This window comes from Panulirus ornatus, chromosome 13 (genome assembly GCF_036320965.1).
Source record: "Panulirus ornatus isolate Po-2019 chromosome 13, ASM3632096v1, whole genome shotgun sequence".
Lineage (NCBI taxonomy): Eukaryota > Metazoa > Arthropoda > Malacostraca > Decapoda > Palinuridae > Panulirus > Panulirus ornatus.
In genome coordinates, this window is record NC_092236.1 from 56,069,569 (window position 1) to 56,087,434 (window position 17,866).

At 45.6% G+C, this 17,866-nt stretch overlaps 1 protein-coding gene across 2 annotated transcripts in view; it reads left to right on the forward strand.

Moving 5' to 3' along the window:
* LOC139752921 (nephrin-like) overlaps positions 1-14,759 on the forward strand; it is a 180,234-nt gene extending 165,475 nt beyond the window's left edge. For both annotated transcript variants that reach the window (XM_071668985.1, XM_071668986.1), the window contains exons 11-18: positions 1,797-2,090; positions 4,229-4,410; positions 7,199-7,328; positions 8,179-8,585; positions 9,419-9,574; positions 10,853-10,966; positions 11,780-12,063; positions 14,044-14,759. In XM_071668985.1, the coding sequence (XP_071525086.1) occupies positions 1,797-2,090; positions 4,229-4,410; positions 7,199-7,328; positions 8,179-8,585; positions 9,419-9,574; positions 10,853-10,894 (1,211 nt within the window). In that variant the 3' untranslated portion in view covers positions 10,895-10,966; positions 11,780-12,063; positions 14,044-14,759. The remainder of the gene's footprint in view (positions 1-1,796; positions 2,091-4,228; positions 4,411-7,198; positions 7,329-8,178; positions 8,586-9,418; positions 9,575-10,852; positions 10,967-11,779; positions 12,064-14,043) is intronic.
* Positions 14,760-17,866: the final 3,107 nt, after the last annotated feature.

The following is a 17,866-nucleotide window of genomic DNA, read 5'->3' on the forward strand; positions in this document are numbered from 1 at the left end:
GGTAACTTTAAAGCACACCCCATTATCCAACCGAATCGTTGTGAGAGAATGATCAAGACACAATAACATAAGGAGGAGAGTTGGACACGCATCCCCTTACTCTGGTCAACCACCCTAAGTATAACCACCCCCCCCCCCCTTAACCACAACCGCCCTCACCACACACACACACACACACACACACACACACACACACTTTCCCTTCAAGAGCCAGGATAGCGTCTACTCTGGCATGGAGGTAAAGGGGGTGGTGTACAAGCCTTTGTGTTTGTGATGGGAGTTGAAACTTTGGAAACTGTCTACACCTGATGCGGCGGATTTCCTACGTAAAATATGTAGTGTATTGTAAGGTTCCAATAAACGAAATGAGCTGAACTCCAACTGAAGTGCGATTATCCCTTTATATATATATATATATATATATATATATATATATATATATATATATATATATATATATATATATATAATCATACAAGAGCTCAAGATCAAGTAGTCTGTGTGTGTGTGTATATGCGTGGGTGTGTGAGCAAGCAACGAGACACACGTATACATATATGCTTATGCATATACGCGCACATGTATTCATATGCGTACGCGGGGAATGTGTATTATACGCACTGAATAATGGCATCTGTTCAGCACGGGGGATTACGCCGGACTCCGCCGGTTTCAGCTGAATGGCTCAGGTTATGTCCCCCCTCCTCTTGCCCTGGATTCCCAGGATTCCTACTTGGAATATAACGATTCCAGAAATATATATATATATATATATATATATATATATATATATATATATATATATATATATATATATATATATATATGCCCTGAAGAGCAGGGTTGTACGTAGTGATCCAGCTAACCGCCTTCATAAAGCATTGCCTTACACTACAACTTCGTCTACGTTTACACTACAACTTCCTCTACGTTTACACTACAACCTCCTCTACGTTTACACTACAACCTCCTCTACGTTTACACTACAACCTCCTGTACGTTTACACTACAACCTCCTCTACGTTTACACTACAACCTCCTCTACGTTTACACTACAACCTCCTCTACGTTTACACTACAACCTCCTCTACGTTTACACTACAACCTCCTGTACGTTTACACTACAACCTCCTGTACGTTTACACTTCAACCTCCTGTACGTTTACACTACAACTTCCTTTACGTTTATTGTGGCACGAGTTTACACAACACCGGCTCAGTCTACAACCTTACACACGACCCAGATCAATACTATCTCTTTCCTTTTTCCACAATACCGTCATTGTCTTTTCTTCCCGGCCTTGTTAAAAGTCAAGTGTGAACAGCTCACACTACCCAGGATTGGCTTGTCCCACTACCTTACGTGGCCTCGTTTTGCACCAGTTGACATAATGTTAACTTGTCTCTTTTAACCTCAGAGGCCCCCTTTGTTAACATGCCTAGTTATAGAGCATCGTCTGCTGGCCATTTCATAAGCCTTTGTTAACATAACAGTTTACAGACCATCGCCCACTCGCTGTCTCCCACGCCCTTGTCACACCCGTCAACATTAGCATCGCGTGTTCTATAACCTCTATGCTACGCAGTGGTTTCTACAACCTCACCTTCTTCATAGAGCCCCAGTTAGAGCAAAGAGCATCATAGAAGCAACAGCTTCTATACCAACGCCTGTTTGACTCTACTTAGCACTACGCGTCTTGCCACTCACCCTCTAGAACCACCACCCCGTCAGTGAGCCAGACGTCATTTCACATAACACGTTTTCTTTTTCTATCTCTCCCTCCTTCATCCTCCAGACGCCCCCGTGTGTTCGCCTGGCCAGGTCACCACCTACGCCGTCGGTCGGTATGAAGACGCGGAGGTGAACTGCTCCGTGGAGGCCAACCCGGCCTTAGACTCCTTCCAGTGGATGTTTAACAACACGGCGGACACCATCGACGTGCCCCAGGGCCGCTTCACCTCCTCCGGCGGCCACAGCGTCATCACCTACACGCCCATGACCTCCCTGGACTACGGGACGCTGCTGTGTTGGGCCTCGAACGAGATCGGCTCGCAGAGGGAGCCATGCGTCTTCCACATCGTTCCCGCAGGTGAGCAGGGAAGGGGAGGAAGAAGGGGAAATAGGGAAGGTTGTGGGGAAGAGGGATTATAGAGATGGGATGGCGGGGGTCGGGTCTATTCCCCGGCAGGAGAGAGAGAAAGGTACTCCTCCTACTAGGCTAAGGGCCTGTCACTGAGAGGCCATATGCCCCCCCAAAGGCCTCATGGTCGAGTCTGTGGTGGGTTTATTATGCCTGTCCGCGAGGGGGGGGGGGCCATGTTCCTCAAACATGGCCTCATCTAGTGGCCTCATTAGGGCTGTCAGCGAGGGGGGGGGGGGGGGGCATGTTCCTCAAACATGGGCATTCTTAATGGCCTCATTACAGCTGTCGGTGAGGGGGGGGGGGGGCATGTCCTCGGGCATCCGGACATGGACAGCTCAAATAGACTCATTAATTCGGTCTCCGAGGTGGGTGGGTGGGTGGGCGACCGTGTCCCCAGACATGGACATCCCCGGGAGACTCATTAGGCCTGCTGGTACGGGCCATGTCCCCCGTACAGGGACACATCCCTGGCTTAACTCGACAGGCTCGGTCCACCAACCACAGCTGTGGTACTTTATCCCCGCCCCAACACGAAGCCTCGAGGTCGTATCCCATTTATCTTTCGACCACGTCCACACGCCGATGCAGAGAACTGTTTGAACACTTAATCAGATCAGTATGGAAGGACGCACGGTAGAGAAACGGCGTACAAGACCGAAGAAGAGAAGAGAAGAGATGGAATCGCTTACCACTGCAAGGGAGGGTCAAAAGAGATAATCAAGAATACACAGGGGATTTTTTTTCTCTTTTTTTTTTGGACCTTGAATCGTGCTTTCTGAGATGCGATGCGCAGTCTAGATCTGTCTACTCTGCGACCACCTACAGAGTAACTTCTTGACCATCCTGCATCTCTCTCTCTCTCTCTCTCTCTCTCTCTCTCTCTCTCTCTCTCTCTCTCTCTCTCTCTTAAAAGACCTCTTCAAAGCCTCCCGCTTGGGGAATATTCGCACGAGTTATGAAAGAATAATTCCCAACAAAAATGCTGCACTCGACCAAAAACTGTACACAGAACTCGCACAACTTTATGTGCGGCGCACGGCTGGGTTAAAACCCTGCTTCCTTTTGTGGAACACAAAAGACTTACAAGCAACAGACCATTGGTTGGGGGTCCCCTTCGAGGTGGTCTGCGTCAGCAGAAGGTATAAGAGACATCAGTAGTGGAGAGGAGCGGAAAACCGGATGGATGACTATGAGAAATGCCTGTAGATTCTAATGACTACGGTGGCGCATACATCCTAAATCATGGATGTCATACTGTTATGCATAATTTTAAATGCATTTGTGTTTCTGGTGTCGCTCTACAAGTACACTCTCTCGGGGCGAGTCCTTCCTTTTATAGCTGCTTAGTTCAAGATTGTCGAAGAACCTTGAATTAAAAATCATCAGTAACTGCGTTCGCTCGCCTCTTAAACCTTCTCGTTTCTAAGCCACATGAGCCTCGCGTCTCGTAGTCTCGTCCCGCCCTCCCTTACAGCACTTGCTTCTCACTCCGGGAATGATCTCGGTAGCCTGCAGACTTCGGTGTATGTGGGTCACAAACTCGAGAGGGTTTTCTACTCGTTATTACTATGGCTATGATCACGCGTTCAGCCGTCAAGGTCTGCGTTAGCCGTCAAGGTTAGAGAGCTTGTCTCGTCTCACGTGATTTTTCTTCTTCAGTAAAAAATCTTTTCTCCCCCCCCCCCCCCAAAAAAAAAAAGTGTCGTGTTTTGTGTGGGTAAACATCTCGCGGGGCAAGTCTCTACCCCCCCACCATACCATACCATACCCCCCTCCCCCCAAAATAAAGAAAACTGCCTCCCTCTCTCTCTTTCTCCCAGGTAAAGTAGCCCCATAGGTTGACCCTATCTAGAAACTATCCCTTCTCTCTCTTTCTCTCTCCCTCCCTCTCTCTCTCTCTCTCTCTCTCTCTCTCTCTCCCACGCAGAGTGATCCCACAGGGGTCGACTCCACCTCCTCGAGCAACACACACGCCCTCTCTCCCACGCAGAGTGATCCCACAGGGGTCGGTCGACTCCACCTCCTCGAGCAACACACACACGCCCTCTCTCTCACACTTCCCTTCCCTCCTTCCTCTCCCTCAGGTAAGCCAGAACCGCCGGGCAACTGCACGGTGGGGGAGGGGACACGCACCTCCGTCAGGGTGAGGTGTGTGGCTGGCGGCAGCGGGGGCCTCAGCCAGCACTTCCTTCTCCAGGCGAGTCTTCAGACAGGAGGAGGGCACCACGTCCTCAACCTGAGCGCTACCACCGCCCCGGACTTCTACGTGAGTTGAGGGAAGAGGGTCTTTCATCTGGGTGTCATTATACCACCCTCACCTCCCTCCATCTCCCTCCCTCCTTCCCACCTCTCATTACATAACCATCACATAATTTCTCAATTATGAACCCGCTAATTGCTCTTCATCTCGAGCTTTAATTGGGTTTACTTTCTCACGGCCAGGTCAACCGAGTCTTGGAAATTAATTAATCAAGGGAATGTCTCTTAAAGGTTTAGAATATCTTAATTTATATTTATCTTAATTAAATGAAATTACTGTGATTTGCTTTTTTTTTTACAAAACATTACTCCACGTTATCTGTGAATATATAATTATCCCTTGTTTCAACTGGCCTGTGTATATATATATATATATATATAGATTGATGAACATTTACGAGAAATCTGATGAAATTGGCATATTAGGAATTGTCTATAAATGGGGTGACTTTTCATTAGCAGTGCCAAAAGCACAGTTGTGTTGTTGCAGTGCCAAAAGCACAGCTGTGATAATGCAGTGCCTCTTCTTCCAACAGAATAATGGAAAACGTTGCCACAAAAAAGAAAAATAATGAGAAGAAAACGAGTATTTCTTTACCTCATTGTCAATGCCAGGAGCACTGTGTGTCTCTCTCAGACCCCAGAAGGAGAGGCTCATAATTATCTGAGCGGCTCACAATTATCTGAGGCTTTACCATCCTGTGCTTCATTTTTCTTAATATGTTAAGTCACCCAGTTCGACACTGGGTTCGAAACATGGGTGTGAGCGCGGTTTTGCGACGCGACTGCGATTTTGAGCGCCGGCGTGTGCGTTCTTATTTAGCACCGCTACAACGGAAACTTGCAAGCGTTTGAGAGATGTCGCTTTCGGCCGCGCGCTTGCGTGTGTGTGTGTGTGTGTGTGTGTGTGTGTGTGCTACGTATACGTCATGCTGGTGGCTTCTGTTGTGTGAGTGACGGGAAGAGAGGGGGGGGAGAGTTATGGCACCAAAGAGAAGATATGATTGGTCAAGGAGATGACCTGAGTTGACCTCGATACATCCCTTCCACACACACACACACACACACACACACACACACACACCACAATGCATAAAGCCGGTACACCACATATACCAAAAACCTCACACACACACCCTCATAAACCATCCAGATTCTTAAAACCCCCCACATCCTCACACACCGCACACCACCTCATAAACCACACACCTACTCATAAACCACCCAGGATTCTTAACCCCCCCAGATCCTCATAAACCACACACCTACTCATAAACCACTCAAGATTTTTTAAAAAAACCCAGATCCTCATAAACCACACACCTACTCATAAACCACTCAAGATTCTTTAAAAACCCCACACATCCTCATAAACCAACCAAAATTCTTTAAACAAAAACCCAAATCCTCATAAACCACCCCCCACGACCTCACACAACTTAAAAAAAACCAGAGAACACCAGACTCGCAACATTAAACCATGACACATGCACGTCCCCCTCAACGCCTCGCGTTGAACACCCCAGCCAGAGAACACGACGCAGCTGATGGATAGCGTAAATCTACGCTCTAACCCACCAAGATAAACAACGCTGTAGATGAATAACACTTCCGCAGTAGATAACCGGCCCAACGCACGAGAGAGAGAGAGAGAGAGAGAGAGAGAGAGAGAGAGAGAGAGAGAGAGAGAGAGAGAGAGAGAGAGAGCGTTGGCAGTCGTCACACATCGCCAAGGTAAACGAGGAGAGAAATGTGTTGGCAAATTTAAAGCGCTTTTCAAACTCCCGGATTTCAGCGACCAACCAACCCCCCCCCCCCCTTTTTTTCATATGATTATATGCAAATTATAATATTTGTAGATTAAGCAACATAATCTTGGCTTGAATTCATTTTCGGTCGGATATTCTAATATTTTTCAACGAGAGAGATTATATATATATATATATATATATATATATATATATATATATATATATATATATATATATATATATTCGCGTTTTGGTGATAACGTCTGCTAACTGGATAATTAAACTGGTTTTTAATACGGTCAAATAAACTTGAAAGAGAATAAATCACCAAACGTGTATTCTTTTTTTTTTTCTAATTATTATCATTAATTTCTTAATGATGTCTTTCGACGTTATGGATCATGAGCAATTACGATGTAATGAGAATCTCGACGTTAGATCCAGCCCCTTCACTCTCTATCTCTCTTGTTTGAATCCCACTGGGTGGAAGATGATGATAACCCACATGGAGGGAGGAGGTGGGGGAGGGTAGGAGTCGAATCTCAGATGGTTCCTCACGCTTTAAGGGTCACAGCTGGAGGGAGAGGAGTGCCAGCTGGTGCCATGACTGTCTCTCTCGCACAGGTGGAGGGAAGGAGGAGAGAAGTACCTGCTGGTGTCATGCCATCGTCTCTCCCACAGGTGGAGGTGAAGTGCCAGCTGGTGATCATGACATATCTCTCCCACAGGTGGAGGTGAAGGGCCAGCTGGTGACCATGACATGTCTCTCCCACAGGTGGAGGGGGAGAAGGAGAGAAGTACCAGCTGGTGTCATGCCATCGTCTCTCCCACAGGTGGAGGTGAAGTGCCAGCTGGTGATCATGACATGTCTCTCCCACAGGTGGAGGGGAAAGAGGAGGGAAGTGCCAGTTGGTGTCATGACATCGTCTCTCCCACAGGTGGAGGTGAAGTGCCAGCTGGTGATCATGACATGTCTCTCCCACAGGTAGAGGGGGAAAGAGGAGGGAAGTGCCAGCTGGTGACCATGACATGTCTCTCCCACAGGTGGAGGGTCTGAGGGAGGGAGGGAAGTACCAGCTGGTGATCAGGGCTGTGAACGGGAGAGGCTACAGTTCAGCTACTCACTTCACCATCAACAGCATTGGCACGAATGGCTCCGTGTACCACCTCCATGGTTAGTGGTTTGCTTGTTAGTGCTGCGTGGTTAGTGCGGTGTGGTGGTGCCAACTACGCGGGAAGTGGTTTGTTTGTGAGTGTTAACAAGAGCTGTGCGTGGTTAGTGGTTACTTCGTGGTGGTGCCAACTACGCGGGAAGTGGTTTGTTTGTGAGTGTTAACAAGAGCTGTGCGTGGTTAGTGCGGTGTGGTGGTGCCAACTACGCGGGAAGTGGTTTGTTTGTGAGTGTTAACAAGAGCTGTGCGTGGTTAGTGCGGTGTGGTGGTGCCAACTACGCGGGAAGTGGTTTGTTTGTGAGTGTTAACAAGAGCTGTGCGTGGTTAGTGGTTACTTCGTGGTGGTGCCAACTACGTGGGAAGTGGTTTGTTTGGAGTGTTGCAATGCTGCATGGTTAGTGCTGAGTTCAATGTTGAGTTCGATGTTGAGTTCGATATCGAGTTCGATGCTGAGTTTGATATTGAGTTCGATATTGAGTTCAATGCTGAGTTTGATATTGAGTTCGATATTGAGTTCGATGTTGAGTTTGCTGTTGAGTTCGATGTTGAGTTCGATGAAGAGTTCGATATAGTTCGATGTAGAATTCAATATTGAGTACAATGTTGAGTTCAATGCTGAGTTCGATATTGAGTTCGATGATGAGTTCAATATTGAGTTCGATGTTGAGTTCAATATTGAGTATAATGTTGAGTTCAATGTTGAGTTCGATATTGAGTTAAATGTTGAATCCGATGATGAGTTAACGTTGAGTTCGATGATGAGTTCGATGGTGTGTTCCATACCGAGTTCGGCGTTGAGTTCGATGCCGTGGTGGTGGTAAACACACTCTTCGTCTGCTCTCTCCCTCACAGACGGGCCTCTGGAAGCCGAGGTGCGGGATGGCGGGAAGACCGGAGGCAACGGGGAGGGATCCGGCCCGGGAACCCAGTCCTTCGAATCCCTGGTCCTCCCGTCCTTCATCGTGGGCGTCTTGGGCGTGGGCTCGGGCCTGGTCCTCCTGGTGATCCTGATCCTCCTCGTCACCACCTTCCGTAGGAGGATGGCCATCCGGAGGCGCCATCCGGGACACCTGGAGGAGGAGGAGGAGGAGGAGGAGGAGGAGCGACGCCAGCACCACCACCATCGCCGCCGGCGGCGCCGCCGCCACACCGAAGTGGCCCAGCGCCCGCACCCCACCGAAAAATCCCCCGGCAGGAGCCAGACGTCGCCGGTACTGACGCCCGGCCATTACAGCACCTGCCTGGAGAGGGACCTACAGGTGAGAGAGAGAGAGAGAGAGGAGAGGAGAGAGAGAGGAGAGGAGAGAGAAAGAGGAGAGAGAGAGAGAGAGACCGAGAGAGAGACCGTCTGGTAAATGGACGACATAAACAGGGAGCAAGTTCCATCCCGCCTTTATAAAGGGGAGTATATCCGAGTATACCCTAATGGCGGTGGAACATACCCGAAATATACCGTAATGGCGGGAGCATACGCCGGAATATATGCGGTAATGGCGGGGAAATTCCAGTTTTATGGTCTTCTAAAACTCCAAATTACATCTACATGAACTGGTGTCTGAGTGAAGGCCTCTCTCTCTCTCTCTCTCTCTCTCTCTCTCTCTCTCTCTCTCTCTCTCTCTCTCTCTCTCTCTGCAGCCCCTCTGTTGCTACGGCTGTGAAGCCTTTTAACACTGTAGTTGTGGAGCCTTTACTGTTGCTGTGCTCCAATGTTCACTCCTCCCGCTAACTACCACCACCACCACTACCTACTGCTACTACTACAACTACTACTACAACTAACTACTACTACTACTACTATACTACTACTACTACTACAACTACTACTACTATTACTACTACTACTACTACTACTACTAATAATAATAATAATAATAATAATAATAATAATAATGATAATGATAATAATGATAATAATAATAACAATAACAATAATAATAACAACAATACTACTACTACTACTACTACTACTATTCATAATCATAATAACAACAATACTACTTCTACTACTACTACTTATAATCATAATAATAACACTACTACTACTACTACTTATAACCATAATAACAACACTACTCTGCTCATACACGTGCAGGCGGTGGAGTCAGAGAGCGACGCCGAGCCGGACGTGATCCCACTGCAGGAGTCCTGCCGAGGCTGCGAGAGGGGAGGTGCGCCTCCACCTGCGGCCACGCTCCTGCCCTCACACCGGTACCAGTACGCCCCGGTCCCGGCTCATCATCCCTCCACAGTGAGCAGCTCTCTCTCTCTCTCTCTCTCTCTCTCTCTCTCTCTCTCTCTCTCTCTCTCTCTCTCTCTCTCTCTCTAAAGAGTCATATGAGCAACACTTTTTCTTCCTTTTCAAGAGAATAATCGTTCTCCCTGTTTCCAGCTATAGAAAGAGCACGTCGACCCCCATATACCACGTTGATCCTATTCATTCTATGCAATGCACACCTCTCGTTCTCCTAAATGTCTTGACCCTAATACCCCCAAAAGCCTCCAGATCTCCAGTGTTCCATTTTCCTTACCCCTTCATCCCTCCACCTCAAACAAGATGATCCTCTTAATCAAGTCTATCTTCGCTCATCCTCTCCATACGACCAAACTACTTCAGCCCAACCGGGTCAGCCTCCCCTAATTCAGACTGTCCTTTCCTACTACCTGGGCCAACATCTCTCTTACCCTGTGATTCCCAACACCATCATTCCGTCTCACAACCCATACTGTTCCTCACGCATTCCATTTCTAACGTCAACTCTCTTCATCTCTCTCTTTTTTTTTCTTTTACACTCAAGGATCATGACTTACGTTCATGCAAGACTACCGAGAGTGGTCCATCAAAAATACCTCTCCCTCCACATGTTCCATAATGCTCCCAGGACCTTAGTCCTCTCTCTCCCACGTCATTACTCACTTTAGCTCTTCTCGTGGTTTCGTCTGCTGTCACGTCCACTCCACTTCATCCAGGTCTCTCCAAATCTGAAGTTGCAATTAAACCAACCTGTCTCCCATCTCTTGGTGCCCCTAATCACCTTACTTTTCTTCACATTTCCTCTCATTTTTCTATTTCTATACACTTTCCCACAATCTGCCACCAGTTCTCGAGTCTATCATCTGCCACCAGAGGCGTGTCATCTCCAAACAACGACCAATTCACATTCCAATTCACATTCCGTTCATCCCCAGCAAACCGAAGACCCACCCGATATTCTAAAACCTTTGCATTCGCCTCATTCACCACCCCGTCCGAAAACAGATTAAGAGTCATGATAACATAAAACATCCTTGATGCAGACCCCATCTTCACTGGTAACCACTCCTCCTCCTCCCTTCCTACTCGCACTCCCGCTATACGTCTTCTCCAACAGAAACGTCTCACCGGATCTAGTAAATAACCTCCCACGCTACATATTCGTAGCACTCACTCACACACGGCCTCTTTATCAACGCTTTCTCCAGATCTCGTCCCCCTTCCACTCTTATTTTCCAATTATTTTCTAAAAGTGTGCCATCTACCATCCTCCAGGGTTGTCCTCCTTCCTGTCAACACCATCACCCTCAAGTCTGAGACCGACCACCCAGGGTCCTCGCCGGACCCTGCGAGATAGAGGACCATCCTCACCAAAGTCTCGAACCTGAGGTAAGGCCAGAGTGAAAGTGATGATGATGATGATGATGATGATGATGACTGAGGCGAGAGTGAAAGTGATGATGATGATGATGATAATGGTGGGTATCAGATACTGGGATGCAACTGGAAATCACGAAAAGAGAATCAGGATTTTTGGCTCATTCTTTCATGTTTGAGTGAAATATATGAACCTTATATCATTTTTCATATAAAACCCCCAATACAATAATATCTCTTATACCTTATTTCTTATATATATATGGTCTCTGTATCATTTACCATACATGGTCTCTATCATTTATCATACATAGCCTCTATGTTTTTCATATATATATATATTGCCCTGTAATGTTTCTCCTATATGACCCTTATATCATTTAGTATACACGATATAATTTACCCTATATAACCACTTAATTTATTATAGGTGACCGCTAAATCATTTCCCATATATAAGTCTATATCACTTTTCATATACGACCCCAATGTCATTTCACAAGAAGATATCCGGCATAATCAAAAAATGTTATCAAATAACTATGTGATTATAAGACTTCAAAAAAACTTACTGCATTTAGAAAATACATGCAAGGAATAGTTAAACAGTTAGTATATATCTGGAACCTCTCGAACAAAGAGAGAGAGAGAGAGAGAGAGAGAGAGAGAGAGAAGAAGACCTTCTAGAGACGGGATAATTAGGAACTTCAATAGAACACGATGCACAGTAGTGTAATGAGAATCCCCTTTGATCAAAAAAAAAAAAAAAAAAATGAGCATCGCGTAGAAATTCTCGCATCTCATTGATCGGCGCCAACTCCTCAGGGCCGATCCTAACTCTACGCCTCGTCCTTCCCTCATGGGGAGGGCGCTTCGCAGTTTCCTTGCCCTGATGATGATCTCATCCTCCTCCCGGCATGAGTGAGTGAGTGAGGGGCGGCGGGCGTGCGTGGTGGATGCTGGTGCAGCGATGTGAGACCACGACGTACACCAGAGGAAGAAACCACCAATCGTGATGGGAGAAAGAGACAGACCCTGAGGGAGGACACCTGACTTGCCACGTCGCCTGTCGACACGAAGACCACCCCACCCTAAAGCATCGAACTTAGGTGGGTATATAAAGTTTTTTGGATCTTGTAAGTTGAACTTGAACCGACACCTCGTGGTTGACGTAAGCGTCGAACTTAGGTGAGTATATAAAGTTTTTTGGATCTTGTAAGTTGAACTTGAACAGACACCTCGTGGTTGACGTAAGCGTCGAACTTAGGTGAGTATATAAAGTTTTTTGGATCTTGTAAGTTGAACTTGAACAGACACCTCGTGGTTGACGTAAGCGTCGAACTTAGGTGAGTATAAAGTTTTGGATCTTGTAAACTGAACTTGTACCGACACCTACAGTAACGAACCACAATTATCGAATAAATGATAAAAAATAAAGAGCTGGGCTAATTGAATTAAGCACCAAAATTAGATATAATTGGTAGAATCGTATGTCAGATTTGAGCTAGTTGGCTGTGAGGCTTTTTGCAACAAGGAGAGGTGGTAATTGACCCTAAATCTCAACACCTTATGATTTGTGGTCCCGACCAGCGGACATGGCCAGCTTCCAGGGCGCTGCAACAGTCTCATAATGACAAGAATAGACTCCTGAGCCGGAGAGTAAGAAGAAAAATAAGTAAAATAATGAAGAGTAAGAAGAAAAATAGATAGAATAAGCAAAATAAGTTCGTGAAATTGTAAACATCATATATCCGGGGTTCATAAACAGAGATAACCCAATTTTCGACAATAATGAACGCTTATCCTGGAACACAAACAGAATGATCGTAAAAACAACAGTGTTACAGATGAGAACATGTGTTTATCTGTATCAATATATATATATATATATATATATATATATATATATATATATATATATATATATATATATATATATATATATATATATATATATTCCTATGAGTCCACGGGGAAAATGAAACACGAAAAGTTCCCAAGTGCACTTTCGTGTAATAATCACATCATCAGGGGAGACACTAGAGAGAAATATAACAGTCAGTTCATATACATCGAAGAGACGAAGCTAGGACGCCATTTGGTAAACATATCATATATATATATATATATATATATATATATATATATATATATATATATATATATATATATATAGAACATTAGGATAGGTGTAGTGTCATTCGTAGTTTTAGATGTCCAAAGTTTGATAAGCCTTATCAGCCATCGAGGTTCCAGGTGGCTGTGAGGAGGAAACAATCAAGTAACTGATGGTCTAGGGAAGTTGAAGAGTTCGGTAGGGGGGACGAGCTCGGTTGCAGGTTGCCTTGGAGTGTTGACTAGAGGGGGGGATGTAGGGTCCTTGAAAGAGGTGGGGGGGAGGGGGGTTGACTGGAGGGGGAGTGTTTTTTTGTTGTTGTTGTTGTTGTTTCTTATTCTTTGGAGTGGAATTGTCGAGGGCTTTCTTTGTAGGGTTCTTGGGAAGGGGTTAAGCGGAGGGACGGGTTTGTAAGAGGTGAGGACTATGAGAGAGACAGGGGAGAGCAGAGTAGGAGGAGGAGGAGGAGGAGGAGGAGGAGGAGGAGAAGGAGAAGGAGGAGGAGGGATGATTGACTGACTTCTTAGAGATGTTTTTGTAGTGGTGAGCTTAGGGGAGGTCAGGCCTTTGCAGGAGCTGAAGAAATGTGAGGGTGGAGGAGTAGCAAGGTCTCGAGAGGGGGAAGTGGTGATCACGCCTGAGAAATAGCGTAGAAAGTAGACACGCTACAGAAGGGGTTCAGACTCAGATCTACCAGCATCTACATCTACTAAGGTAAAGGAAGAAAGGTAGAATTGACGTACGGGTATAATTAACAATCTCTTGTTTCCAAAAGGTGAAAGACGCTGAAATGCAGCTCCCACCATTATACAACCAGGGCGGCCAACGTCCTTCAATATGAACTATATAAATTCCAGCCAGGGGGAAGGTCTCTTTAATACAAATCATACACATTCCAGTACCACAGGTCTCGCTTTGACAGAGAGACACACACAGTCTCTTGATCTCTCTTCCTTTTTCTTCTTTTTTTCAGGTTGATATTGGTGATATGGAATGAACATGAGCTATTGGATGATCACGCGGGAATGATGACACATCCCTATGGACAACGGCAGCACGGGAGTGGCCCAAGAATTATACCACAGGAGGATCTCCACGACTCGAGCTGGCGATCATGGCACGGTGGAGGAGGAGGAGGAGGAAGAGGAGGAGGAAGAGGAAGAGGAGGAGGAGGGGGAAGATGAATTGACAGGCACTTCTACGAAACGTGACATAACAAAACCACTGATCTCGCACGGGGGGGTGTTTTCTCAGGAGCTCAAAGAACAAAAGGGAAGACTTCCTGTGCAGGACTTAAAGAAAAAGTCGTGTTTTCCGTAAAAAAAAGGGACCCGACGGTCAATCGACGACTCTCTTTTTTCTTTGTAAAGATTAAAGACGAGAGAGAGAGAGAGAGAGAGAGAGAGAGAGAGAGAGAGAGAGAAGAGAGAGAGAGAGAGAGAGAGAGAGTCGTGCATACCGTTCTGAAGTTGCTCTTGAGTGGGACATTTACGTAGGCTCCGCCAGCAGACTCTCATGATGAGTCCACTGAAGTGCGATCAGTTGCCCCCAGACTACAGCAAGACGCTGAAAACGAGGCACATCTTTTTTTTCTTATTTCAGTCAGCCGTGCTGAAGCTTCAGCACGGGCGTTTCAGCAGAGGACACGCCACATGATGATTGGTAAGAGCTTTTTCTTCTTTTTTTTTTTCCATACACAGGGTCGTGTTAGTCCACCAGTAGCGCGGGTGTGTTTCCGTTCATCCTCACAACGCCGTGTCCAAATGCTCATTTTTCAAGAAAGTAGGTTGAGAGAAATGTGCCCCATGTCCATTTCCCAGAGTCCTGAGGTTTCAATGGTCTCTCTCTCAAAAAAAAAAAAAAATGATGCAATTTGTGTTTTAAAAGAAACCTGGAAATACAGGGGGAAGGGTTTTTCTATAAGTCTAAACACGAAAGATGAATCTCCTGTTCTGATTGGCTTCAGTGAACTAAGTGTCCAGAAAATTGCCACTTCAGTTCACTGCTCCTGGGAACTTAAGTATTTGTAAGACGATGTATTGTGCGTGTTCTGTTCCAGTGTGGTTTCTCGAAATACTATATAAACTAGAGAGATAAGGTTGTTTAATCACTCCAATATACATATAAACTGTTAAAATCTAGATTTTTGTAAATAAATGAGAAATCAGGGGGGAAGGGAAGGAAGGGGAAGGGGAAGGGAAAAAGGAAGATTCACTGTCATATTTTTTTACGTGCTGTATTTGTACACATTAATAAAAAAAAAAGTTTGAAAAGTCATTGTCGTTTGGTGTATCCTTACTTACAGCGAGGGGGAAGATAAGAAAAACAAAGAAAAAAAAAAAGGTTGTCTTATGAGGAAGAGGAGAATATTACCATTTTCAATGACTTCCGTTCACAGTCCGTTGTGAAATGCCGGTGATGCAAATATTATATATATATATATATATATATATATATATATATATATATATATATATATATATATATATATATATATATATATATTCCTATAAACAGTTATGAACGACCCTATTATGGACCTAGAATATCCTCATCTTTCGGAATCTTTTTTAAGGGCCTTTAGCTTACACCCACCTACCCTCACACACACACACACACACACACACACACACACACACACACACAAGAGAACACCCTCTTTTTTTCCCCACACAGTATTGCCACGTATCACACACACACACACACACACACACACACACACACACACACACACACACAACCCCTTGCAGTTTCGCTTGCCAATGTCAAGTACTGACTCTACACGGGCAAGCACACTCCTCGCAGATGTTTCGCCACCTCTGGAGGATTGCAAGCAAGGGGGAGGCTGGGGAGGGGGAGGGGGAGGGGGCTGAGGAGGGGGAGGGGGGCTAAGGGATGGAGGGGGGAGGGGGGTGGAGTAACGAGTCGAGACACTTCTGCAACACTCACATGCTCTGCAACCAGCGTTCCGATACCCCTTCTTGGACTAGAATGGATTAATATGAGGACTTCTGCAAAGAGGAGGAGGAGGAGGAAGAGGAGGAGGAGGAGGAAGAGGAGGAGGAGGAGGAGGGTGTGTGGGTGTGTGTGTGTGGTGACCCGACCCGTTAGGTCAACATAGTTCAAGGGTCTCCCCTTCCACGGCGGATCCTCAGCTGCACAGGCCACAGACCCCGAAACCATCCCATGCATCCCACAGACGTGTGTATAGGATATCCCCTGGGGATAAGGGAGAAGGAATACTTCCCACGTATTCCCTGCGTGTCGTAGAAGGCGACTAAAAGGGAAGGGAGCAGGGGGGCTGGAAATCCTCCCCTCTCGTTTTTTTTTTTTTTTTCCCAAAAAGAAGGAACAGAGAAGGGGGCCAGGTGAGGATATTCCCTCAAAGGCCCAGTCCTCTGTTCTTAACGCTACCTCGCTATTGCGGGAAATGGCGAATAGTATGAAAAAAAAAAAAAAAAATATATATATATATATATATATATATATATATATATATATATATATATATATATATATATATATAATGACCATATTTCAGGAGGAGTTCAAAGCTTTGAACTCAATGCTCGTACACTTTTCGAGCCCTTAAAAAGCGAACTGTAATTAACATCAATACTGTAATTAGCATCTACATAGTAATTACCATCTATAATGTAACCAGTATCTATAATGAAATTAACCTATATCTTCGAATATGTATCCAGTTTCATCTGATTAATTTTTCCCCTGTGTGTGTGTATATATCTTTATTTTTCTGATGTTACAAATGACAGAATTTCTTTCTGATGTTCACAGTTAGCGTCACACAAAGTGTGTGTGTGTGTGTGTGTGTGTGTGTGTGTGTGTGTGTGTGTGTGTTTCACCTTCTGACCAGAGGAGGCAAAGAAAAGGACAGTAATCGTTCCTCCGTCTCACTGCTGGTGACGGAAGCCAAAACGATAATTGAGGTCGAGTCGAAGACAAAGACCCTCCCACAAACGTTTCTCTATCTTCCTCCCACAAACGTTTCTTTATCTTCCTCCCACAAACGTTTCTTTATCTTCCTCCCACAAACGTTTCTTTATCTTCCTCCCACAAACGTTTCTTTATCTTCCTCCCACAAACGTTTCTTTATCCTCCTCCCACAAACGTTTCTTTATCTCCTCCCACAAACGTTTCTTTATCTTCCTCCCACAAACGTTTCTTTATCTTCCCCACATACGTTCTTTATTCTTCATCAAACATACGTTTCTTATCTTTTGAACCTACGTTTCAAAGGTCGTGGAAATCCCGCCCCAACACCGACCAGGCAAACCTCTCTCTCTCTCTCTCTCGAGTCTCTCCTCGCTCTCTCTCTCGATCTGCTCGTCTCTCTCTCTCTCTCTCTCTCTGGGAGGAGGGGGAGGAGGGTTGTTGAGGAGAGGGGGGGTGGGGAGCTTTGTTGTTAATCACAACCCAAAGGAGAAAACCAAAAAGAATGTTGTAGATTACTCGGTGGTAGTGTCTACGCTCCCCTGAGGCTTGGGGGGGGTTGGTGGAGGATTACACTCGTGTTCGAACTTATCTTTGGACGTATTCTGCACATCAGATCCCAGTCACTGATCATGTACTATAACCCATCACTGTGGCACTGCACATCAGATCCAGTCACTGATCATGTACTATAACCCATCACTGTGGCACTGTACATCAGATCCAGTCACTGATCATGTACTATAACCCATCACTGTGGCACTGACATCAGATCCAGTCACTGATCATGTACTATAACCCATCACTGTGGCACTGCACATCAGATCCAGTCACTGATCATG